Genomic DNA, 26,438 nt, shown 5'->3' on the forward strand with positions numbered 1-26,438 from the left:
TGAGGGGGTCGAAGGTCAGGGCCCTGATGAAGAGGTGACTCCTCAGGAGACCGCTCAGCTCAAATTAGGCCTTAGATTGGCGTTCACGGTCAAAATAGTTAACCTTAGCTCACCTCATCGTCCCCTAAGAAAACATATGCTTTGCCTCAATGCCTCAGTCTGGTTTTAACAAACTCTGTCAACCACACATGAAGGACCACTGACACATGTCTGAACATCTCTGAGACAAACAGTTACTTTCAAATACCCGTTTTAGCACAGAGTAGAACAAGTCATGCCAGTGGACATATTTCCAGAATAATTAGGAACTCTACTAAGGCGACAGTTGTCAGATGTAACTAACAGAACCAAATAAAGCATGTTGGAGCAATATTGTTTACTGCTCCCATAAGTTACTATTTCTTGTGCTGCTGCTACTGGACAGAGCAGTAAGTAGGGACACAGAGAAACAATAAACAGAGTAAAATGTGGGAGCGGGGAATGGAAAACAGCACCAAGCCAAGGTCAAGTCTATAACTGCCCGGCCTACAGTGATTTAGGTGCTGTGGCCAGGGGGCTCGTCCAATAGCAGCTCAGCAGTGTGAGTTAGGGTGGGATAGTAGAGGTGTTGAGAGCCTTGGCGGTAATGACTTGCTGATGACATCAGGACATAGAGCAGAGTCTTTTCTTTGCCCAGGGGTTAAAGGTCAGACAGCCCATTCACTGACCTTGTGATTTATTCCCTGGGCCTCCCTCAATCTATAATCACAATGAAAGCTATGTGTATGCTGAGAATGCATGACTCTCTCTGAGGTGGGCACTCCAGAGAGACCCTAAACACTTTCGGTTTGTTTCTTCAGCCCTCTTTAGTCCTTAGTTTATCACTGTCAGTATCAATATGTTCAACGAATGCTTTCTGAAGATCAGCCACATGACAGGCAGCATTCATCTTCAAATGGTGTAAAGACTGACAACAGACAACATCTACCTTCAAAATGCAGAGAAAGTCTTTCAGACACTCCACTGCCTTAGAGGAGAGTCCATGAGGACAGCCTCAAAGATAGCATCAGTTCTTCTCATAGCAGTGGATAGTTCTGCTGGTAAGAGCTGTAGATTATAGGTACTACAAAGCACACATCCGGTGAGTTGACACTCAGAGCTGCTGCTAGTTCTGGGGAACAGTTCGGCTCTGTTCACCAGGTAATGTTTAACCTGACATCCTGCTGCTCCGCACAGAGGAACTGCAGGGATCACTGCAGTCAGCGCAAATGTCTAACTCCCTCCAGGGAGGGACAACAGGGAAGCAGGTCCAGGGTGCAAATGATGATACATTTAAACAAGTAATCTGATCTAACACTGAGCATCGTATTTAAACAAGTGAAAAAAATGTATTCCAATGGTGGAAATTTGTTCTAACTTTTAGACTTCTGTGAATAGACTTACAGATCTCTGAAGTTTAAAGGAATTGACGGAGAGTTACCACTCTCTTATTTGTATGATCAATATGAATTAGCTTAGCACTTAGCAAAGACTGCAGGGAAACAGCTAGCCTGGCGCTGTCCAGGTGCTGGTAGGCAGATTTTGTTACCTTTGGATAGAGCCGGGCTAGCTGTTTACCACTGTTTCCAGTCTTTATGCTAAGCTAAGCTAAGCAGCTGTTAGAGTGGTGTCAATCTTCTCCTCTCTCAGCCAGAAACGGAATAAGCGTATTCCCCAAAATTAAAACAAGATTGGTCATTCTCACTTGATTTAATTTGATTTGGAAACAGCATCAGGGCAAGGAACAATAGATGGCTGTTTGTTCACTTTTTCTAAGATTTAAAAAAAATCATTTCACTACTCAAGATTTTCAATAGCGACACAGGGTCTAACTTATAACTAATATCTTTTCTGTCCTTGCTCTTTACTGCTGGTGGTAATATTGAGCCCTGAGTCACAGTGAACTAATTAATCTCTGGCTTGCTGTGATGTAAGTCTTACGACTCATAGTCCGGATGTGTAGGTCGACTGAAGAGGAGAATTTAGCTGTTGTAGTAAACTCCTAAAGGACTGTTCGAGGACAAAAACAAACCAAACTTCAACAGTGTCAGCACAGGCTGAAGTCCAGACTTGCAAAGTATGAGTCATCCCCAGAATGACTGAAGTGACCTGTTCTCTGAACCAAATGAGCTGTGTAATGTGTTTGTATGTATGTGTGTGTGCGCATAATGCTTATGTGTTGTGTGACCACTGAACCATGGAAAAAAAGGGAGAAAGGAAGGGTGAAATAAAAAGAGAGACTGACAAAGACAGAGGGTGTAGAAGTGAGAGAGAAATCCTTGTCATTGTCAAAATGCCTGGAAAAACCTGTATCCATTCTTCAATTTATATAGAGGTATAAAGTTGTCAGTTCCACTCAGCATTTCTCTGTGTTTTTCCCTGGAATACGTCCTGCGTTCTTTTTATTAGGAGTAATGGTGCCAGTCAGGTGGGAGGGAAAGCAGACATTTTGATCAGGAGTTATACTGCAACACTACAGCGCGCGCCATGTTTCTGCATCATGTGCTGCTGTTTGCTGTTACCCATTGCAGGGAGTTGAAACTACCAAACTCCCAAGAACCCCCCACCCCACCACCCTTTCAGCTGAGCTGAGCTCCAGTGCAAGCTCAATCTGCAGGCATCCCAGCTATTTCAAACACACTGGAGTACTGAGGTGGAAACATGTGAGGAATCTGGATGATTGACCCTCCACTCCCCCTCTATCCCTGCTCTCTGTTACCTGCTGAGGGGGAGGAGAGGACCGCGGAGGCCTGGCTGTCTGGATGAGGTTATTACGGCGTATCAGTGACAGTGAGGAGGAAGACCCGCTGACTTATGGGGTGATGCCTCGTGAGCTAAAAGCAGAGGGACTCCGCTGTGTGAGGTGGCTCAATGTCGGGCATGGTGGGAGGGTCCAGCAGTAAGAGCTGGCCGCCTAGAGGGAGGAGATGTCCAGAGTGCCCACATGATGAGAATAAGAGGTTTTGGTTCAGAATAATTTGACATTTTCAAACACATTTCTTGCACTGCTACCACCGACTCCTGCCCCTCTCTCTAACCAAACACCTAGACTTTCCTCTCGCACTTTCAGTCAGGGTCCTCTTACTGGCAGTGAAGCCACAGTATGTGGTTCAAATTAGACCCTGAGGCGTGCGTCTACTTCTTCCTCCTCTCGCCAGTCTCTCCCACCCCCCCACCACACACAGCTCCACGCATTTGTTTCATATTTTGCACAGGATATGACTCACCCACGTTTGTTGTTTTAATTATACAGTGTCAGTGATATATTGGAAGAAAGGAAGGAGGGGTGTCTCTAGGATTTGGCATAGTGAAGTTATAATAACATATCACTGCCAGTCATAATTAACAGCAGCACCCTCAAGGAAGAAGAAAGACGGATCTTCCAAAGGAGAACAAGTGTGTTTTGTACTCTTCTTTTTCTAAACATTGAATATCTCCATTAGGCTTCTTCTATAGCATTCAGAGATACAGAGGGAGGGGTTTTGCTGTTCTGGCCCAGTTCACTGTGAGGGAGTGGATTGTCTATGTGCCACTGCGGGGAAAAAAGCCCCGTATAATGGCTGATTGACTCCAATAGAGGCGTACACCACAACCATTTGCTATGTTATCACTAATATAGCACTGTTGGGATTTGAGAAGACGTGTTGTGATGACTGTGGCTGCTTAAAATAGACTTCCTCCATGAACTACAAAAGTTAGAAACACCTTCATAACACCAGAATAAGAAACAGGACTAAGCTATGTGTGGAAGAGGCTCCAATAGTTCATCCAATAGTTGTTGAGACATTTCAGTCTGGACCAAAGTGGCTGGCAGACTGACGCTGCCGTCCATAGAGCCAAAGGTAGAAGTTACTGGCATGAAGTGAAATATTATCACAATAAAGTGATGAGGCTTAAAGAACCCCTCCAGAAAATAATACAAATACATTTGATCTTTTTTGTGTTTCTACAAAAAATAACACAACTTGTAGAAATTGTAAAAAGCACATCTACTCCCTGTCATAGAAAAATCTTAAAACCATGAATATGCACATTTTTTTCGTCACTGTAAAGTCCATTCTCAGTGTGTGTTTTTCAAGTCTCCACATCACACTGTGCTGGAGCACGACTGGCTTCCAAACGAGTCGTGATGTCACAAAATCCTGTTTGTATGTACACGTCTTAAAAGTGAGCACAGAGAAACTTTCCCGTCATCGGCAGATGAATGTGAAAACAGCCTTCTAATGTCTCAGAACTCGGCACATACGTCATTCTGCACAGTGAAGGTCAAACATCCAAGTGAAGTAAACAATAAGCAAAATGCAGGTTGGAGTGTAGGGGGACTTTAATGTGAACCAATTAGCCGGTCCATGGACAAAGGGAAGTAACGGCTAGTTGTTGATTATCTCCCTTCAACAGCATTTTAAATTTGCATAGCAGCAGGAGGCATGCTTAATGATTGGTGAGTGGCTCAGCTTCAAACATCACTCACAGCTTCAATCGTCTCTGCAACAAGAGGTATTCTCACTATTAACATGCGGTTGTTGGAGTACCTCTCCAATAAGCTACCCTCCTGATGATTCCTATCAACAGTGACAAGGAATCAATCTGTTCATCTAAGATGCTGATGGCGAGCTATTAGCTTGTCACTTTCTTTTCCTCTCCCTCTGTTCCCCACTTCCAAACAGTGTGGCTGCTGCCTTCGCAGGAGGGATTAAGGAAGAAAGAGGACTGAAGAAAAGATCGCAGATGAAGAGGGACAATGACAGGTTGACGGACACCACAGCGCAAGGGCATTGAGTCCATCCAGTTCTCAGTCAAAGACCCATGAGACTCTGCTTGATGAGGTTTCTTTCAAATGTGGGATGCCTGAGTAGCAGAAAATAAATTGGGCGATTGTAAATAGACTTATGCAGTGGGAGGAAAGAGACACACAGAGAGGGAGAAACGGTGGGGGGTATTTTGTGCCACTCTTGAAAAATGAGTCAAACTCTCCTTCCTCACCTCTCGCTCCCTCTTTATTTGTAGCCAACCTGTCAGCTCCACTGTTATCTGATGGCTTTACTGGTGGAGGCAGAGATGGGAGAGGAGAGAAAAACAGACGTAGAACTCTCCATTCACAGGCCGAACCTTTGCCTCCGAGAGAAAAAAAAAAGCCTTGTTAGTGCCTCTTTTCAAAATGAATTGAAGAGTTTTCCCTCCCTTGTTTAAAAAAAAAAAGAGGGTTTCAGCAGTGGAAGTGAGACAAAAATAAAAAGTCTGTGGAGATTAGAGTCTTCCACCCTCCCCTGTGTCTCTTTCAGAGCACTTGAACGCTTGAACCAATGCAGGAGACAGCTTGAAGCAGTGGGGGACGAGCTGCAGGGGGCCAGCCTTCAGTCTCTCTCTGGGTGGACAGATCTGTTCATTTGTAGAAAAGTTATGAACTTCAGTTACTCCTAATTCTGCAACAATGCACCCTATCATAGAAAAACTGCTTCTATCTCTCTCTTTAACCTTACGTCTTTTCTTTTCTTTGCTCTTTGCTTTCATGTTGTCTTTCTGCTATCACAGGAACTCTACTTTGTAATACTGAATGCTTTTATATAATGTTTAAGATGCGATATTTGATGGACATACGGTTGAGCTTAAAGGAACAATACCATGATGTAAAAATTCTCCATTACAAGCCAAAGTCCTACATTCAAAACTTTAGTCAGCGGTATGAAAGTATTAGGAGCAAAATGTTTATTAAGTAGCACTCATTATGCGGGCAGAGGGCCAACTTTAAGCCTTACAGTGCTATATTATTATATTATATTACTGGATTATTATCACTGATGCATTAACATGTAAGCAGCATTTTAAGGGTGTAACTGGTCCAGGTGGAGCTAACTATAACTATCTGATTTACTGTTAGGGACCTTAATCTATAACAATATGTCATGCTTTATAAGATGATCACATTTGTTGTGTGTGAAATTAATCTGCAGTTCTGTTACCTGTCGAAGTAAAGTAGCATCAAACGGAAACACTTTACATTCCACCACTGTCACTCTTCTCCCTATAATGCAAAGACATGATTCCACATTAAGTACAAATAGTAAAGATTGTGATGCCATTCTATTTCCATTGTGTCCCAAAACCATGACAATAAATCAAATAGCCGATCCTCACTTTATTTTATTACACCCAGATGCTGCTGATTATGTTCATTATAGAAGAAGAAAAGACAGATCTCACTCACCACCTGCCTTTCCTGGAAAAGTGGGTGGCAGATGACATGATTGTGGCTACAAGTTCAGTTTGCTGATAACAGCTACATCACTACTTTTACTATCTTAAGTGCAGGACTACATTGTGGTATTTCTACATGTACTTAAGAAAATGGTCTGAATACTTCCTCCACCACTGCAGCATCTAAACAAAGCCTGCTGAAATCTGTGCGTCTCCTCCCGCAGATGTCAGGCCTCGGCCACCGAGGGGCGTTGTTACTGCGGTCTGACAGCTCCGGAGCGGAGCAGTCTGAGCAAGTTGAGCGCAGCAGCAGGCAGCAGGCAGCGGGCAGGCAGCGCTGCAGTTTTGATGGGCGGAGGAAGGCAGGGCCCAAAGGCACTGCGGCCAGGAAGCGACTCGAATTACACTGGGGGTGCTTGGGGGGGGAATGACACCCACTGGAGCGAAGGAGGAGGGCAGTGTGTGGAGACGTAAGGAGGAGAAAAAACCTAGTAAACCTGACAAAGCGTCTGAGAAACAGTGCGAGGACTGTCGGCGGAAGAATAGAAAGCGACGCGAAAGACGCGCTTTTCAGCAGGGGAACGCACACTGATGGATTTTATGACATTTTGCATCGGACAACTGTCCTCTCCTGCCTTTTAAGTCCCCGTTCCACCTCCGCTGTTGCTGCAAAACTTTCTATTTAGTTGACAAGTGCGCTGCTCGGGAACACTGGGCATGTTTTGCGCCCGGGAAGAAACTTGGTGACGGGGAGGAAAGTTTCGGGGGGACAGCGGTGTGGTTTTCCGAGCTGTTTTCTTTCTGAAGGATAACGCGTTGTAAACTCGGATTTCTTTGCATGGCATTGGACTACGCTGCCAGTCGGGTTTGGAATATATCCTCCGATCTGAGTTGATGCCGGCTGATTGTGGAATAGTAAACTGAAAAAAAAGGCAGCGCCTCGCAGATTCTTTTTTTTTTCTTCTTTTTTTTTTTTTTTTGGTGCATTGAGGAGTTGGAGACATTCCTCCCTCTGGATTCAGCTCATGCTCTCTCCTCCCTTATCTGTGCATGCCAAAACAGAGATCTCCACGATTTTATTCCTCCCTGGTAAGTCTTTTCAGTTTACGTCTAAAGCTTCCTCGGACTCTCATCTGTCACGGTTTCGGCTGTCACGACAAACAGGCGTCGTGATAGTAGGAGGGCTTTGCGCTTTTTTGGTTCGTACTATTTAGTATTCTTACGGCTGCATGACAACATTAGCACTATTTTACCACTTAAAGTTGAATTTACACAATTTCCTAACCAATGATTCCTTGTTGAGACTTTCCAGAAGCCTGTAAAATGTGCAAACTTCTCCACTAAGTTTGTTATTTGAGATTTTCTTAAATTCACACCAAATTGTATTTGCATATTGTGTTCTACCATCCTTCACTCAGGTTAATCCAGTGAAATCTATCCTTGTTTATATTAAGACCTAACTACACAGCACCTTGCATCATCACTTTATTGCCCATTAACAAGTGTCCTGGTTATTTATTTCTTTGCTTAATTCTCTACATTGCATTTATGGTGCCAATTATCCCGTGACCGCAGTTGTTTTTTCACTGCTTGGTGCCGGAGCCCTAAATCACTGAGCGGCTCCAAATGAGTCCCCATTGTGGAAAAGCCAACTGATTTGAATTTCAATAGGAATTCAATCAGTGCCAAGAAATTTCATTCAAAGGCCCGGTTTTTAAATGAAGGCTGTGGTCATGTATGGAGCAAACAAGGTCCCTCATGTGTCCAAATGTCACGTCGTCAGCAACGTGCGTAAAGAACTACTTTTTTTTCATGAAGAGACCATTATATCAACTCTTTTATTTGATTTGATCTTTATCTCATATTTTTCCTTTTTACCATTTTAAGTGTTTCTTTATTTTGCTCTGGACGTTGCACACTTCTCACTGATGTAAACCTAAAGGAGGTTTCTGGGTAATCCTGGTCTCCTTTAGTCCTGCTGAAGTTTTTAGACAGCCCGATGGTTGATTGGTTTACACACCATCAATAATTCATGCGTCTGGGCTGTAATTATTCGCATTAATTGCGAAAATCCAACCGGCGCGTTTCTCTAATAAAGTCAGGGTGTCATGGATTCACCCCGAAAAGCATGTGCTCGTCCACCCACCGTCCGTGTCCCGTGCGGCCCCTGAGGGGTGAATCAAAGACAAATCAGGTCGCACGTTTTCAGCCCGGCTCTCTAGAAGTCAAACTACATGTGTCTTTGCGGGTACAAACCGATCGATACGTCCAGCTGGAGCAGAAGGAGAGCAGGGAAGCGTGACTTCACCAAACCTCCAGAGACACTTCAGCACGGTTGAGCCGCAGATGTCTGGCTAAACAGATTGGTGTGTGTGTGTGTGTGTGTCCCAATATTGCAATATTGCATTTCAATTAAAGCCATACTGGTTTCATAATCAAGTCACGGAGGCGCAATAAGAGCCCCCTTTTACGAACACAATTAACACAGACGCAGCAGCAACAGGTTTGGCGCATCTGTTGCGCACGGGAATAAACGGCGTCCAACTGAACCAAGACGGTGCCACATTGGCTGATATGTTGTCGATCCTGTGCCGGAAAGATATTCAAAACATATTGTGACTCATCAGTTAAGAATAGATTTTATTATTAATTTGTATTTTTAAAAAAAAATAGAAGCAGCGGTGAATGATACATTAGATTATGTGGAGAGTGAATATGAAATTACACTATCTGTGTTGCAGATGTGTGAGTCAGACAGACATCAAACTGGTTAGACTGAATACTAAGACCCACAGAGCTACAATGTATCCTAATTGGTTTCTCTAAAACATTTCATTGCATATAATTATAGATGAGAAGTAAAGGTGGATGCAGGCTGGTTGTGTGTTGACTGCTGGTGCCTCACAGCTTCGGTATGTCTGTGGCATGGCTTGTTTGACAGCATTTTGAAACACTGTGTCTCTGTTGCTTTCTCCCGCTTCATTTTCTGTCCCACTTTGTAAAAAAAAAAACTAAAGAAAGGAAGAGGAAAAATGGTGCAGAAACAAGTTCTTTAAGAATATGAGTCATTATTCCACATTAACATATTTTCTTTTTTTCTCTTCTTTGTCTGCCTCTTCAATCACCCCCCCCTCCCCCCCACCCCCCCTTCTCTCTCTGTCTCTCCTTCACCTCTCAGCCCAGGTGATTGGGTGAATTCCACTGAGTGACAGGCCGACCCGGCAGCAGTTGATGGTTGGGCGGACCCCCTCAGATGGGATCAGTGTCCAGGGGGAGGTGGAGAAGGGGGGTATGGGGAGCGCTGGCCCCCACTAACGGGATGGCCTCGTGGGCCTGGCTGCTGGCCGCTGTCCTGCTGTCCCTGCTGACCGTCAGCGTGGCCCGGCCGCCCCTCACCGCCACCAAGGAGGAGGAGGCCACTCTGGAACCTGAAGGTAAGCAGCGGGGGACGGGAAGGGACAGAAAAGGAGGGCCTGGGAGGTGGAGCGGGCAGGGGGGTGACCATTTGTTTGCTTTGTTTTTAGAGAGCAGGTGTAGGTCTGTCAAGTTTGTTTCCCCCTCTTAAACCTGACTTTAGAGTTTTGGTTAACTTTTGCATCCTTTCCGTAGAATTCTAGTCCTTATCTAACTTAAGCCTTTGAGGATAAAACTCCATGCTGGGCCTCCAGCAAAACAGGGATTTTTAGACTTCCATCCACTGAAGATAGAAGAACAGTAACAAAATAACATGGGACTGAAGTTTCCACTTGTGTTACTTGTGCATGTACAAGTTAGTATTTGATATTTCTTGCAGAGAAAACAGTTGTTTTGAGCCCTTCTGTCAGTTCAAACTTCACTAAAAATCTAACAAGTAGAAAGAGGGAGTTCTTGTAAGATTTTGGGGGGATTCAAATAAATAAACCGAAGGAAACAACTAACCTCTGCCTTTTGAGTTCCTCACCGTGAGGCGTGTGATTCACACTTTTTTGTTTTATTTCTCTCACCAATGTATACTTGAGTGTTAAAGGCAGGTTTGTGACCCTGTGTGGGAGGACAAGGGAGAGCTGTGAAGGAGGGTGGGACAGTGTTTATGCTGGCATAAATTTGTGCCCTGCTTTCTTGGGAAGAGGCTCAAAGAGGGAGGGAAAGGGAGATATTCGGATCCAGAGTTCTGGGCTTTGCTTTGTTCCTCCGAGTCTCGACTGCCGGCGCTCCGTTTGTGAATTGAAACATCTCAAAGCCATATTTTTTATTGGCAAAAGAAAAACTTTTGAGAAACCTTTTGTGAAAGGTAGTCGTCTATAGTGCAGACACCCTTCTTGTTTTTTTTTTTTAATTTTCTTTTGAGGCTTCTTCATTTTCTGTCTCCAGCCTGTGAGTCTGTTCAGAGACTAGCTAATTAGAGTTGTTGTGATGGATGGTAACTCACATTCCAAAGCCTTTTGTTCCCGGGCTTTAATCAGCATGCTAATTGTAAGTTAGGCCAACAACAACAACAGAGCATCACTTTTTAAGCCAACTCCCCCATCTCTCTCTCTTCACACACACACCCATACACTGTGTACCTTGTCTTGCCCTTTGCCCTAGAGGTCAGGTATCGTTCTTACCTTGATGAGAGGCCGCCTGAGCTCCCCTCTCCTGTTGATGTTTTTGTTGTTCCGTCGCAGACTGTTTGGCTCCAACCGGTGGTGGGTTCAGAGCCCCACATGGCCTGGACGCTACGCTACATGGCCACAGAGAGGACAGAGGGAGCGAGACAGGGAGAGTTTTCCAGAGTTACACAAGGTCTAAGAGGATTTGTGCATATTTGACTTCTCCTTTAGATGGAGAGATTACAGAGCGCTGGGCAGCGGTGAAGTCATGTGACTGGAGATTAAGTGGCTAGACCTGGTGGGGTGGGGGGTCACATGATGAGGGATCAACGGAGCACAGAGAACCTGGCCTGCTTATCTGATCCAGAATCAGTTTCCCTGCCACACATGGCAAACATAGATTTGTACGCAGCTGTGTGTGACTGAATCAGCATGTCCACAGCAGTCTAGTTTGTTGTGGTCTCCTTCCGTTCACTGCTCCTGATGGGCTGCACTGGTGTCACCTGTAGGGCATAGATTTTAGGGAGACAGACTGGCTGGTCCCGCCCCCTCTGTTCTAATAACACCCTCCTACAGAGATGTTTAGGATTTCCACCCCCCCCCCCCGCCCTGCAGCCTCGGTCACACCGCTGCCTGTGTGTGTGGGAGCAGTAAGTGCTGTAGATTCATCAGATTGCATATCAATGTTGTCTCTATAGAGCCCACGCCTGCACCCCTGGTGGCCTTGCTAGTTTGTTTACCTGTGGCTGCTGTAACAGTAGAAGTAGAGCGAGTGCGCTGGTTAAGGCCTCCATAACAGGCCTATTGTTGTCCCTGTAGCCACTTCAGTATCTATGGGAGAGTTTACCTTGTCCAGGCACTCTCCGTTTGCACAGTGATTAAAATACTGACGAAGCTGAATAACAATGCTACCAAACACAAAAGATGTGTGTGTATGTGTGCCTTTAACATAAAAACTATCTGCTCTCTGGCCTGTTCTGGCCCCTCTTTGCATATAATGTGGAATAAGTGTGGCACCAGGCACACTGGAATGCAGGCTGAATGTGAGTGCAGCTGACAAAAGTCAGCTCATGGTTTGGCTGCACTTTTGTGTTCTCTCTGCCAAACTGTTTTCTTCAAAAAATGCTCTGATCAGCATGGAGGCAAACCCTTCAAAACAGTTGAGTGGTTAAACACATAAAAGCTACATTATGTGTCAAGGGTGAGTCTTTCATGCTCAGACAGACATGAGGGAAGGATGGATGCTTGTCAACAAAGGACAAGTTTTATTTCTTGAAGAGTTCCTGGAACATAATTGCTCTCGTGGCACATTTCTATATTTAGTTGCTGCATGATTTCTGCTGTATGCCGTACCTTATTTGAGTTGAATATTTGAGCCAGCTTGTGTTAAACAGAGTAGCAATTGCCTTTATTTCATTACCAGCCGTGGTGATTACAGACTAATTAAGATCATAGTTTTCCGTAGACTGTTATAGTTGTGTGTCAGTGTGTGAAGGTGGGAATGTTAAGGAGTTGCAGGCTTATTACCTATCCGTAATACTGCGCTATCTACACAGTAGGAGTACGGTTGTAAAAGTGTAAAAGTGTCAGCTGGCCGGTTAATGACATGGAGTGTGTGTGTGTGTGTGTGTGTGTGTGTGTGTGTGTGTGTGTGTGTGTGTGACTGTGGCGATGGCAATGGAACTGAACTCCAAACAAACGCAGTGTGTCGGCCGGTGGTGTGACCCGGGGGCAGTTGGGCTGAATATACGGCCTTCACACAATGACTTTTATTAGCCTGCCGTTGGCCGCTGTTAATCTTGAAGGTTTGAGTGTGTTTTGGTGGTAGTGAATGTGCATGTGTGTTTGTGTGTGGACTCTTATTTGCCTTGGCTGATGTGCCAGAAAATACCTTGTCACTCCGCTGCTCAGTCTCACACCTGTCTGATAAGAGGCTGGAAAGAGCTGCTGCCTGTGCCAGCTTGTGCCTCAGGTCTCAGTGGACTGCCTGGTGTACAGCAGGAATCTGAGCCAGCAGGTACAGGGCGCAGGAGAAAAAAACACTGAATTAAACCACTGAATAAAGTAAAAGATATATTGATTAAGAAGCTAGAACCCTGACAAAACAGTGACAACAATTTCCCAATAAAAGTAAACAAAATTATGAAACGCTAAAAAGAAGTACTTGTCAAATTCTGTGAAGCCGCAGACTTGATTTTTCAATGAGGACGCATGTTAACTAGATAATGTTGCACCTATACTGTGTATATTGTTTAGAGTTGTTGTAGTGCCTAGGATGATAGGTCTGAGGAGTCACAGGTTTGTTTCCTGCCCTTAATGCGTTTTTGTGCAAGGCACTGAGCCTTCTGTCTGCTCACCTTTCTAGAAAAAAGTGCCACTTTTAATGTAAATGTGTATATTAGAGCTGAAACAATAAGTTGAGTAATTGACTGGTATATCGGCAGAAAAATAACAACAACTGTTTAATAATCAAGAAAAAAGTATTGGCTGATTAATCGACAATGAAAATAATTGTTAGTTGCAGCCTTAGTTTATACATTCGGCTTATTTAGTATTAAATTCTCAAGAAGTATGGTGACGCTCTACACTGAGGGTCACTAGAGCTTCAACCTAGGAAGATGTTGAAGATAAGTGGTAGCCAGTGGGTTAAAGGGGTCGGGTGGGGTTCAGGGAATGCCTTGATGAGGGGTGAAGGGGTGGGGGAACCGGAGGGGCTGTTGCCATGGACGCCAGCAGGAGCCAGTTCACGGAGCTGCTCCTTTGTCATAATAAAAAAGCTAAGGAGGGATTTGAATGTGAAAGAACACGGACATCAGAAAAGAGGGAGAGACAAAAAAGGGGAGAAAAGTCCTGGGATTTGACTGCGTGAGGAGGATACAGAGGAAAGAGGAGAGGAGAAAAGGAGGGATAAGAAGGGCAGCAGAGATAATGTGATTTGACAGTGTGTGTGTGTGTGTGTGCACGCCTTTTGGTCTGCCATGCATGCTGAGTGTGTGCCTCTTGAGATGGCAGTCATTACATTTAGTCCACCTATCCCGTCGTGCAGAATGCGACAGGGAGGAGAATTGACTTGCAGCTGAAGGTTCTGCAGAAGTAAATTCATAAGATCATTTATGTAAGAAAAAGGTAAACTGCGCCCTCGACACTTTCCAACCGGCTTGACAAACAGACAGAAAGACAGACGGGGACGAGCAGACGTCGAGGGGACGGTGGTGAGAATTGCTTGCTGCATTTTGCCGCAGACACTCAGGCTGCGAGACTAATTATGGCCAGCCAAGATGGTGCGAATGAGGACGACGAGATAGCGAGGAGTGGACAGCCCGAATCCATCGCACCTGATAGACACTTGTAATAGCTGTCAGAGAAAGAGAGAGCGATGGGTTTTGAAATGGAGATGCGCTTCAGGAGAAGAGAGGCAAAATGATAGTGATGATGGAGAGAGGGAGGGAAGAGGAGTGAGCTGTTTGATAGAAATCGAGCAGAAGTGTGAGCGTGTGTGTGAGGTAGAGTGACTCTCCCCGCCCTCTCCCGTGGTGCAGAGGGGGGTGAAACTTTGCAGAGATGAAAAATCTGCAGTGAAGTGTTTCAGCTCATCAGCCCAGTATGCATCCCCAGACTCTTGTAAACTCTCTTCAAGTGGAGCAAGGTGTGTGTGTGAGTGTGTCTGGTACATGGTACATGCATTTATGGAGGTGCAACTCGTTATTTTCTCAGTGTGTACAGGGCTCCTTTAGGTTCTCGCTGCATTCACTGTGTGTGTGTGTGTGTGTGTGTGTGTGTTTATGTGACACAGGTTCCCATGAACAATCGGGCATGTCGGAGGTGTCAACAGGTTTGGGAAGGGTCAGGGTTAGGTCAGCAGGGTCAGTGGGGGTGGGAGCGGGGGTGGAGATGTGTGGGAAGGGTGGAAGAGAGGGCAAAGCTGTAGGCAAGGTGAAAGAGGGAAGTGAAGGAGCAGCAGGAGGAGGAGTTGATGGAGGGGGACAGATGGACACAGCAGAGATAAGAAAATGATGAAGGCAGAACTAACACGTGTGTGCTTTCTTTAATCAGACGCACCATTTGGAGAGATTCCTTTCCTCTCCTCTGTGCTTATTTTCCCTCCTTCCATCTCTCCTTCTTCGTCAGACATCTCCTTGTAGTGTAACACACACACACATCCATGTATCATCTTTCTATGAAGCAGTGCCCTGCCTCTCTCTTCAGCATGCTGACAGACAGTGCAGCCTGTGTGTGTGAGTGTGTGTGTGTAGGTTCCAGGTGTTGCGTTGCTACGTCAGCCTCATTGAGGGGCCCACCATCTTGAAGTTCTCCACACCTGCTAGCTTCCTAGCAGACACCTACGCTGCTTTGTGTCCTGGTAGTTACGACATCTCGAAATCTCTAAAAACAAAAACACGAAATGAAACAATAAAGGAAAAGCTGAAGCCAGTAATAATGTCAAAGCAAAGGCAGGGGCCTCCGGTGTGGAAAACCATGTCGTAAAAGGTAGCGGAGACAGCTCCCATCAATCAGCACAGGAGCTCCACCTCTTATCAGACCACACACTCAGTCCTGGGGGGGGGGGGTGCGAAGGAGGGGTTAATTATATCCGGATCGAAGGAAAGAGAGAGAGAAAAAAAAGACAATTCAGGAACTGTACCTGTGTGTGTTTACTTGCCCAAGGGGAACGTTTAGAGGCTTGCACACATGCCTCGACTGCTGGATTGTGGTGGAATGACTTTCCCTTCCTGTTGGGGGGGAGTGTGTGTGTGTATGCTTTGCATTTAACACACACACAGGGCACATAATGGGCGTGGACTGTTGTTGAAAAGGTGTGTTGAGGTACAGGGAAGGCTGGGAGTGCCGCTGCTTCTATAATTAGATGAATCAGCCTTCAGTCAAACGCTACATATACCTTCACTGGCTTTTTTGTATGCTTCTCCATTGTTGCTACCCCCCCCCCCCCCCCCCTTCAAATCTTTTAATACCTCTTTTTTTTGCCCCTTTCCTTCAGTTCTCTCTGAAGAAAAAACACACACTCACACGCACAGTTATGGACATTTTTGTACTGCAATAAAGACAACTTGGTATTTCTTCCAGTGTTTTCTCACTGGGGATGGTTGCAAAGAGTGTCAGGATCTATCTACGTGTGAGCTGGGTCAATGTACACATTTGTGCATGAATGCGTGTGTTTGTGTGTGTGTGCATGTGTGTGTTAACGGCTGCAAAAGCCTCAGGGTGATTGGAATTGGCTTCGGTATATATATGGCAGAAGCCAGCTTGTATTTCAGGCAGGTTTTCCCCCTTTTGCTCAACATTCAGTCACAGTCTGGAGTTTGCATGAACACGTATAAAATCCGCCCTGATGTAGAAGTGCAGTCTCAGCTCGGGACGCTCCGAGTTCCCTTTCATATATTGGACATTCACCTCGTTCTCTCCGGGCAGTTGTACAAGTCAGAGGACACGGTGTACACACATGCACTCACAGGCGGACTTGGATTTTCTCCCAGAAGTGAAGGTTTTATGCACTTTGGAGTCGTATAGAGTTTCTTGCCTGCCTTGGCCGGCAGATCCTGTGCAGAGGTTGTAGATCCTCCATGTCTGTGTTATGAAAGAGAACGAAGAAGAGAGAGAGACGGAAAACAGAAGAGTCAGGCTACAGCCAGGTCAAGGTTTTTGAAACTTAGGTGCACAGTCAAAACCAGAGAAATGCCAAAAAAACAGACGCCCCCCCCCCTCCTCTCCCCTCTTCTCCCTCCCCCTGCCTGACAACTGCTTCCGTCCTAGACCTTTCTGGCTGCTTTCCTCTCTGATGGGCAGACGTGCTGGAGTTTTATTACCTGTTTTTGGGCTGCAGAGATCTGTCTGTACTGCTCCTACTCACCCACACACGCTGGCTGCTTGGCATCAATGCTAAAAGGGATGGATGGTGGAGTGGTGGTGGTGGGGGTCTGTCTCTCAACACAGTGATATCCAATTCTCACCTGCTCGCAAAGCAATTGTTTTTATTTTCTCTACACATGCTGCTATGGCCGTAACTGCATGCTCTGAATCTATAAACGCCAATCACACTGCACACTTGATAACACAGTAGTGGTATCTTCTAAGGGCTCCATTTCAAATGACTGACTGGGAGTTTGTGTTGACGACATGTTGGTGTGACGGTTTAGAAAACGGGCCTCCTCTTTTCTATATTGCGCCTCCTGCACAAGTTGATTTAAGTGCATCCATTAGGGGTTATGTGGTGTTTTTGTTTCTTAAACTATGGCTTGTTTCTTCCTCTCCCACCTCTCTTTCCTCCTTCTTGTGCACCCTCTTCCTCCTTCAATCCGTCCTTTGCCCCCCCCCCCCATTCGCTCTGCAGACGCATCGAACAAATACCAAATTTCTAAGCCCACGGTGTGCTCAGTGCACCCAGGGGAGGTGCTGAAGCTGAGCTGCCCTCTGCCGCCGACGGGGACCATCACCTGGACCAAAGACGGCAGCTCTCTGGGCACCAACAACCGCACACTGATAGAGCAGGAGGTGCTGCAGATCCGTGATGCCACGGCCAAGGACTCGGGCCTGTACACCTGCACCAGCGTGGGCAAAGACACGGTCTGCTTCATAGTGAATGTCACAGGTGAGTCAGGGAGAAGACAGGTCAGGATTGGACAGGGAGTTTGGAGATTTAGGGTTGAGTCCAGGAAGTGGCCATGGAGCAGATATGGTCAGGGATGAACAACTCTGGGGTCTTGTGAGTGTGTGTGTGTGTACATCTACAGCAGCATATGACCAGATGTATCCCAAGAAGGACCCACTCTATTTTCTTTACAAATTTGTGTGTGTGTGAGAGAGAAAGTGACTGCATGACAATTCCTGCATGCAATAGTGTGTGTGTGTGTGTGTGTGTGTGCGGGTTGCGAGAGGGTGGCAGTAACCGTGGTTACTCTGTGCAGATGCCATCTCGTCGGGGGATGATGAGGACGATACAGAGCGATCGGAGGACACTGGGGCGGACGGAGAGCAGATAAGTGAGTATGGGAGGAACGAAAGCTAGTGATGCACTACCCTTCCTCACCAACTCCAATCATAGATTAGGTGCCCTTGAGCACGGCACAGTAAGCGTGACAGTAGAAGCCTGTGGGTGCACTGATCTGACCCTGTTGCTCCACAATCACTTTCTCTGTCTGCTAAATGTTCTTTCGAACTCATGTTTTAAATGGCAAATGCATGACCCTCATTCTACTGAAAATAACCTCAGGTTACATTTGGGAAATATAAGGAAATAAAAGCACAGAAATGTGCAGCCGTACAGTGTAAACTTGCCTTCACTTTATGTGGTCAGTATGTTGCAAACCAGCAGAGATGTCACACTGAAGATTTTTTTTTACAAAAACATAAAACAGTTACATTTCAAAGTAGCACATCTCCCCATATCTAAAGCTTAAAAATCTTACACACCTCTTTTGTTTTCAGCCATGTCCTGGTCTGAAGAAACAATAAACAGTCCCCAACAGAATGTTAAGTGTGAAATGCTGATTGTGATTGTGAGCCAAACACTTACAAAGACTTAATCCCTTTGTGAAATAATCTACTTATCTTTGTCAGTGTTTATTAGCACAGTTCAGATTATGATTAAGGCAAGAGAGAAAGTGGATTTTCTCTATTCTGTCTTGATCGGGACGAGACAGCTGTTAGCAATGCCAGCTCTGCCCTGCACCCACATCTCTGCTACTCTATACCTAAGCATTCCTGTTTCGGTCTGTACTTTATTTTGAGATTTTGGAGTGTGTGTTGTATAGTGTGTCTCTCAAGGGAATACAGAGATTCCTGACATTCCTTTAGCTAGTGTCCCTCAGGTAGTCAGGCCTCATGGAGCTAACCAGCCAGTCAGCTGGGCTCATCCATTATGAAAGACGCCCATCTGGACCCAGTTACCCACCTGATGGGCTTGTGTGTGTGTGTGTGTGTGTGTGTGTGAAAGAGAAAGTTTTTACCCCAGTTTGTCTATGCGTTGGTGAGTATCTGGGGTAGTAATGTGTTTATGTAGCCACGTGCACGCATGCATGCGCTCACATACACATATGCTCACTGAAGTAAAGATGAGGGCTTCCACATCTTGTTAAAATTCTCCACACGCATTGCGTCTCACCGTGAGTCCTCCTCCTCCACCACTTTTGGGCTGACTGTAATTGCCTGAAATCCATTAAATATGGGGGAGAGAGAGAGGAACTCAGCTAGAGGAAAAAATGGGGGAGAGGGAAAAGATCCAGGCGTTCTGGTGGTAATAAGCTGTTTGAAAACAAAGGGAAAGCTGTTCTGGCAGTACAGTTGCATTTTCTCGCCGTGTGTGTTTCTGAAAATTCAAAACCAAGATTATTATTAAAAGAAAGGGGGAAGAAGAGGAGAGGGAAAAGAGGCAGGGGGTGGAGGGGGGGGTTGTTGGATCAGTACCAGCACTTCTCTGAGCATGGCGTGGAGCCTTGGCCTCGGGCCGAGGACTGGAGCGAGGGAGGAGGGTGCATGTAGGCGTGGGAGGGAATGAGAGCGGAGAGTGCGGGGTGTAGCTTTTTTGTGTGGCTTTTTTTTCTTCTTCTGGAGCTCTCAGAATGGGTTGGGCATCAGGCCACCGCAAAACAGAGCATTTTGATTTGACTTTGTGTAGAAGATTGAACTACATAAGCTGGTGAAAAAAAGCCAAAGAGGGAGAGAGTCCAGAGTGTTTGTCCATCATCAGCAGTGGGTGGTGTTATTGGAGGAGACATGGAAGAGCCTCAGCAGGGATCTGTGAGGGAAGCTGCGTTCAGGGGAAGGGTGAGGGTGAGAGGGTGGTGGAAGGTAGCACTGATGTCATGATGAAGTGAAAGAGCCACGTGGAGCTTTGCTTTCCGAGTTCAGTCCTGTTGACAGCTTTACTCATTATTGTTTACATCATCACTCATCCCCTTTAGTTAAAGCCACACATGGGAGAATCGATCTATCTCACAGGCATAAGTCAGGACTAAAAGTGACAGAACACTTTGAAACACAAGCACAACACTTTGTCTCCTGTTAATGAAAAAATGCTCAACTCACCACAGAGATTTCAGAATTTTTATTTTGTCTGAGCTCCACTCACTTGAGTGGGTGAGACTCAGTTGTTGTAAAAAGTTGATGTCACATAAAACCAATCAAGATTTAGCAACCCTTCAGGATCTTAAGTTATAGGTTTCACCAGTAATCACTTCATTATCAAAGCCTCGCTGTTCAAAGACAATCATGCATCTCCTAATTTGGTGATTTTAAATTTTTCAGAAAAAACACTGAGTGTACGAGGGTGGAGAAAATTCTCCTACATCTTAAGATAAATAAACCCTAAAACCCTTTAGATTAGCCAAGCAAAAAGCATTGTCACAAAGTTGAAAACAAGGGTGTTTCTCTTAGCTCATGAAAGGTTGACATTTTGGAGATACATGGTTTTCACAGGACCAGTACTCTTGAAACTGTACTCTCGAATTTTTTCTCCAACAGTGGCCCTAATTGTAAAAAGGTGCTTTGTTCAGCGTGCACATTTACATTGTAAAGAGGAAATCATTTCAATGTTGAAATACTACTTTGGGTCACTGATGGATTTAGCTCTCCAGAGGAACTTAGAGAGAGAAAAAAATGACTCATAGTGAAGGAGTTAGATAACCTCAGGTCACCCCAGGCCAGCTTAGGATAAACAGCCGTGAGTGGGGATCCGGATGCACGGGGCTTTGGGGGAGGCGGGGGTTCCTGGAGTCCACAGCAGTTGGGCCAGTGAGAGTTTGGCTTCATTTGGAGAGAGGTCTGAGGGTCGTCTCGTTTGAAGTGCTGCCCCTCCGGACGGAGAGCATGGGAAACAGCACCGCTCACCTTTCATGTCCCAACCTCATCCTCCGACCCCGGCTGCCAGTTTGGGGTCAGGGGTCGTTTCGGAGAGACGGCCTCGCAATGGGCCAGTCTCCACCTAATCTGTCTCCGTCTGAACGGACGGAGTGATGACAGGGAGAGTGGACGGAGAGAAATGGAGGGGACTGGGAGCCGAAGACGCAGGAAGAGAAGCACAGATAGTGAGAGTGAGAAGGAAGACGGAGAAAGGGGAATGACTAATTATAGTTTGAGCACTTACCATATGCATCCATTCAGGAAGGAAGAGCACTGTTTACTGGCTTTACTATCCAAGTATTTGTCCGGCTGTGCGTGCCAGAGAAAATGATGGGAGGTGTCTGATAGTATGCAGATTGGACAGGCGGGATAAAGAATAGAGGGGGGTGGGGGTGGGGGGGTCGCTGGAAGCAGATATTCTCCTGGGATGTAAACTTATCTTTGAGGGTCATACTAAAGTCAGTAGTGTTCTTATCTGTGGGTATTCCCTCTGTTGCTTTTACTCCTGCTATACGGAGAGGAAGTGATTGTGTGGAAGACCGTTTGGATTGTTGTTTGACTTTGAGTTCCTCTTCCCCTCTGAGCCCCATCTGCTTAGGCAATCACACTCCCAGGTGCAGAGGGAAAGGGCGGGTGGGGGGGGCTCTGAGGAAAATCCAGCTGACTGAGAGACAGAAATTGGGAGAAAAGAGGGAACCAGGGAATGGACAAAACACAAGGAAGGTGACAGATTTCAGTAGGAAAAATGGTAACAGTTTGGCGTTGATAAAAATCTGGACAAAAGTGTGCGTGGAGAACGCTGAAATCCTTCGTTAAATGTGACATTCATTTTCTCCCCTGACGGCACATAATGATTTTCCAGGGGTGATAAGCATCCCTGGCCCTGCCGTCCATATCTAGCCAAGTGACAGGCAGATAAACAGGGGAGCTATGGTAATTGGAGGAAGTGGAGGGAGGAAAAAAAGCTGCTAAGTGGAATGAGATGAAATTGAATGTGATGGTCTAGTTACCCTCTTGGCAACGCCCAGGCACATTCTCCCCTCAGAGCTGATGTTTTTTCCCCCTCTGCAACACCCCGCCGAGCCTACAGGGAAAGTGTGTGTTTTTATTTAACTGTGTGAGTGTGGAGCTCTGGGTTGTGTTATGTAGACGGCGGGTCAGTCAGTGTTGCCAAGGGGGTGTTGGGTGGGGGTGTGTGGGGGTCTCTGGGAGTGTTAGGAATGGTTCAGGTTTGGCTCCTCTGCAGTCACGCTTCCATGTACAGTCTATCTGCCTTAGCCGGTCCAAGGCCCTAAAGCCAAACTGCTAATGCTGAGGACATGATTAGGAAATCTCACCCTGACTGAACACCAACTGCTCTCTGGTTGTAGGCGCTCCGTATTGGACCTCGTCAGCAAAGATGGAGAAGAAACTGCATGCGGTGCCAGCTGCCAACACAGTCAAGTTCCGCTGTGCTGCAGGAGGCAACCCCCGGCCCAAGCTGCGCTGGCTTAAAAACAGCAGGCCTTTCCGCCAAGAGGACCGCATGGGAGGGTATAAGGTAGGATAAACAGTAATACATCATACTTTTTATTACAAATGTCAACTCACTGCATTCACTTGCTTTTTAGTGCTTTCTATGCTACAGTTCTTCTGGCTATTTTGTGAATGTATTTACAAGGGACGTCAATCCTCCTTCCAGTCATTCCCCAACTGTCCTTTCACCCCCTTTCCACCCTTCACTGGAGAGACGGGAGGAGAGTAGACAGAGGAAAATGAGGGCAGGGTTTCTGGTGTGAAATTGGAATTGCTCATCCGTGCACCTCCTCTCACCAGGATACTTTGCAGAGCCTCTCACTGTAACTCGAAATGGTTCTTTACCCCCAACAATTAGAAACTTAAGTCCGGGACTTGAGTGTTAAATGCCCTCAGACAGTAACATATAGAGAAAGTAGGTAGCGTCAGGGTTGAAATGAGTTGAGAATGCTGAGGTAACTCAATCAGGGAGAACAGGTCCCACTGGCTTTTGGTCGGAGACTAGTATGTGAATCTAGAATGTGATTCTATTGTTGTGAAATGGGATTCACAAACACTGTTGCTGAGCTGGTTAAAGTTTAAACCAAAGGAACTTGATGAGCTGTGCAGCTCGCTAACTCTCTGTGGCCATCCCTTTAATTCTATGTCAATAGTAGACTTAAATGAATATGACTGTCTGTGCACAGTACTGTGGTGTGGTTCCATCAAAAGAGCTTTGTTTAACGTGAAATTTCCTCTTGCCCCAGTGCAGTTTGGGGAAATAAACAGTCTGAGTTGATTTATATGTGCTGAAAATACCTGATTCTGTATGTCATGGGAAAGTAAAGCCAATGTGGTTGTGTTTTATTTCCTCTTGGTATAAAAAAGCAGCTACAGCTACATCTAGTCTTAATGTGAAGAATTCCTCCGCTGTGACGGAGTCTATTTGGATTACAGTTTAGTTATGTTTGCTCCTAAATTCCTCTCTTTGTCTCTCAACAAAACAAGCAGCATTTACTGTATGTGCTACAGCTGTACAGATAGAGTGGAGCAACCGTTCAAACAGACAGTTGTACAATTAATTTATGAAAAAGATCCGGCGATGCTGAGCGCGTCCGAGGCTCCTGGTTAATGACTGACGGTTTATGAGGAAACACATCTCCCTGCCAGGAAAATTTAGGAGCAGATTATGTTGATGTAGCTGCTAATGTCGCTTCCCCTTGGCTTTCAGCAGGCTCATTACAGCGTGGACAAAAAACGGCCACGGCGTGGCGGAAATGATACAGCCAGGCTGTCAGATACACTGCGGGCAGCTCATTTCTTTCTTTTTTTGTCAACAAATGCTGGACAAAAGCTGTACCTGAGCCCAGCCCTGTGGCATAATCTCTCCATTGTGTTAAACGTAAGCCTGTGCAAGCAGCAGCTACGGTCTCTCTTCAGTGTGCAGACGGAAACGCTATTGTTAGCTCACACCTGTGGATTCCACACAGAGGTGATACTATTTTTTGCCAGTAGTTATGAATAACTGTGTGTTTAGACTAGAAGGGTGGGGTTTACTACCCAAGATAACAGTGACTGACATATAAATTGAATACAATTCCATTTTAATATTCGGCCTCTATAGTTTTCCAGCACACTGCATCAGCTCTCGTCTTTCACTCTTCCAACCAAATCCCCTCTGTCATCTTTCTCATTTTACTAGCCCTTTATGTCTGTTAATGTCGCCTGCGTTTCTATGTATTTGTGTGTTTACTGGCGTGTGTATCAGTGAGTGTGATCGTGTGTTTCCGTCCACTCATAACAAGAAACCCCTGCCTCTTGTACCCAGGTGCGTAGCCAGCACTGGACCCTGATCATGGAGAGCGTGGTGCCGTCAGACAAGGGCAACTACACCTGCCTGGTGGAGAATGAGTTTGGATCCATCAACCACACCTACACCCTGGACGTCGTAGGTCAGTACAGTACACAAAACACACGCTCAGACTCAAGAGTACACCTGCGAAGCCAACAAAGTGGAGGGATGGAGGGAGGGAAAGGTGGAGGAAAGGGGGAGGCCAACGGAAGGAGTTCTCACAGTGAGAATACTGTGTATGTGTGTGTGTGTGTGTGCTGTTTGATCGCCCAGGTGCACTCTGGATACAGGTGCAGGTCAAGGAGTGCTGCCAAGTGTGTGGAAGCTAAAGATGCATGTGTCAACAGTTTTAATGTAGTTTCTATTCATTTATATCATTTTAGTAATTTTGTATTCAGTTAGGTAAATCCAACTTCCATGATGGTATTTTGTGTTTATGATGTACAGTTGTAGTGTGTGTAAGAGGTAGCCTTAAGACAAATTATAATTGTTTTAATGTATTTGAAGCACCAACTTGGTGGTTATTTTGTCCTTCATGCAAATCTTAAGTCCAGGTAGGTGAAAACCTACTCAAATAATAATTGATTTAAAATCACTAAAAAGATTTTCCACTGGACCTACTTTTTATTGAGGACATATTTCCTCAGAAAATTGCTGACAGTGAAGTCTGTGGAATATTCTGAGTAATAGGGACACTGTTTTGTGGAAAACAAAACACATTGTCGTCCAGTTTTTCAAATGCAATTTTCCACGATATGAGCACCACAACCTTGGCTAATAAAACAGAAACTCACTCGTCATGGTATGGCTCAGTACCAGAAGAGGTAAGGAAAGATATGTTTTTTGTGTGATTCAAATTCACTGACCCTTTAAGGACGGCTGAGGTATGAGTGAGACTTAAACTGGTCGCTGATGATCGTTTAGTGTACCTCTCTGAGGACACAGAGTGCCGACCTCAGCACTATCACAGCGAGGTCAGACCCAACTCAGTCAACCCCTCACTGTGACCTTTGGAGCGCAGACAGCAATGAGTGTTTTTCTGCTCCGTTTGCAGAATCGATACGCAGCGGGGACAACAAGGGGAGTGGGATAAAGATAGTAGATCAATGGGTGCATGTGTGAGAGTGTGCAGCAACTTTGCCCTTAATTTGATGCAGGCCCGCTCTGCCTTTGACATCACTTGAGCCGCTATATAAGCAATCAGTACACATCAAAGTTTATCTGACACGGTTACTCTTCTAAAGGCCGGTCAATAATCTACAGATAACCCACACAGACATGCAGCTGCAGCAGTTTGATTCACAGAAGAGTGTTTAGGGGCCACTGGTCACTCCATGTGTCTGTATGTGGAATTATTCTCCTACTGTCTCCATTGTCCTGAGCAGACCTACTGTAATTACACACTTCTGTTTTGATTAGCGTCTCCATGGTAATAAGGAGTATTATTTTCATTATATCAGATGGAGATTGAATACCTGAGGGTTTTCGCACAATGAGCGTATAGGCACATGCACATAAACACATGAAGGTCCGCACACACGCACACACACACATGCTCCCCAACTCCGGCCCCCTGCTCTGCTCCCCTCTGGAGTTAGCTAAAGCTCTCCTTCAGACTGCATATTTCTGGTTTTTGTTCTGTTTTATTGCACAGCAGTAAACCCCCTCCACGTCTGGCTCCGCAGCCACTGCCCCCTGCAACCTCTTGCTTCATTTTCCTCCATTATAGTGGGGTGGACAGAGGGAGGGGGGGGGGTGCGAGAAAAGGAGGGGAAACAGAGACAGAAAAGGCTGTTCTTATCAGTCTTTTTTTGCCCAAATGACCTGCAGGATCTGCTATTAAAACCAAGAGGAACCAGCCTTTTCTGGTTCAAACCAGCCTCTGGAGAATAGGCTGCAGTCGGGCATCCACGAGCTGAGACACATGACGAGGAGACACAAACGTGGAGTCAAAACAGACGGCGGCTCTTTCAATCAGAGCTGTGGCACCCAGTGGCCATGCGGCACTTTGTTGGTAGCCCCATGCCATCCTGTGCCTGTACCCCTCCCTGACCCTTAAGGCCCTGTGTGCCAAGCCACCAGGTTACCCAGAGTTCACCGGTCTCGCATGGGACACCATGGAATGCCCCTGGTCCGTCTCCTCACGCTTCTTTCTGCCTCTATCCCACCACCGCTGCCATCAAATTTCTCCACTAATGACTTAATTGATAAATGGATTCAGTTTTGAAACGGGTCACTACATATTGGTCACAGCAAAACATAAAGAGGCACTGCAGGTTCTGCTCTTTCACTCCATTTGATACATGCAGTGGTGGAGAAAGTGTTCAGACCCTTTACTTAAGTAAAAGTACTTAAAAGTATCAAAGTAAAAGTACTCATTCTGCAGTAAAATATCCTCTAATATGACATTTAGTCCAGTGGATCCCAACCTAGTGGCTGGGCCCCTCTAAGGGGCC

The 26,438-nt window shown here is 45.8% G+C and overlaps 1 protein-coding gene across 1 annotated transcript in view; it reads left to right on the plus strand.

The window, feature by feature from the left end:
* The first annotated feature begins 6,716 nt into the window (after positions 1-6,716).
* The window catches only part of fgfr2 (fibroblast growth factor receptor 2), a 38,504-nt gene continuing 18,782 nt past the window's right edge, over positions 6,717-26,438 (plus strand). Inside the window, exons 1-6 of the mRNA XM_070916102.1 lie at positions 6,717-7,302; positions 9,392-9,647; positions 17,131-17,388; positions 17,705-17,779; positions 22,007-22,176; positions 23,959-24,082. Of these exons, the coding sequence (XP_070772203.1) occupies positions 9,467-9,647; positions 17,131-17,388; positions 17,705-17,779; positions 22,007-22,176; positions 23,959-24,082 (808 nt within the window). The 5' untranslated portion in view covers positions 6,717-7,302; positions 9,392-9,466. The remainder of the gene's footprint in view (positions 7,303-9,391; positions 9,648-17,130; positions 17,389-17,704; positions 17,780-22,006; positions 22,177-23,958; positions 24,083-26,438) is intronic.

Source organism: Enoplosus armatus, chromosome 12, assembly GCF_043641665.1.
Source record: "Enoplosus armatus isolate fEnoArm2 chromosome 12, fEnoArm2.hap1, whole genome shotgun sequence".
Taxonomy (NCBI): Eukaryota; Metazoa; Chordata; class Actinopteri; order Centrarchiformes; family Enoplosidae; genus Enoplosus; species Enoplosus armatus.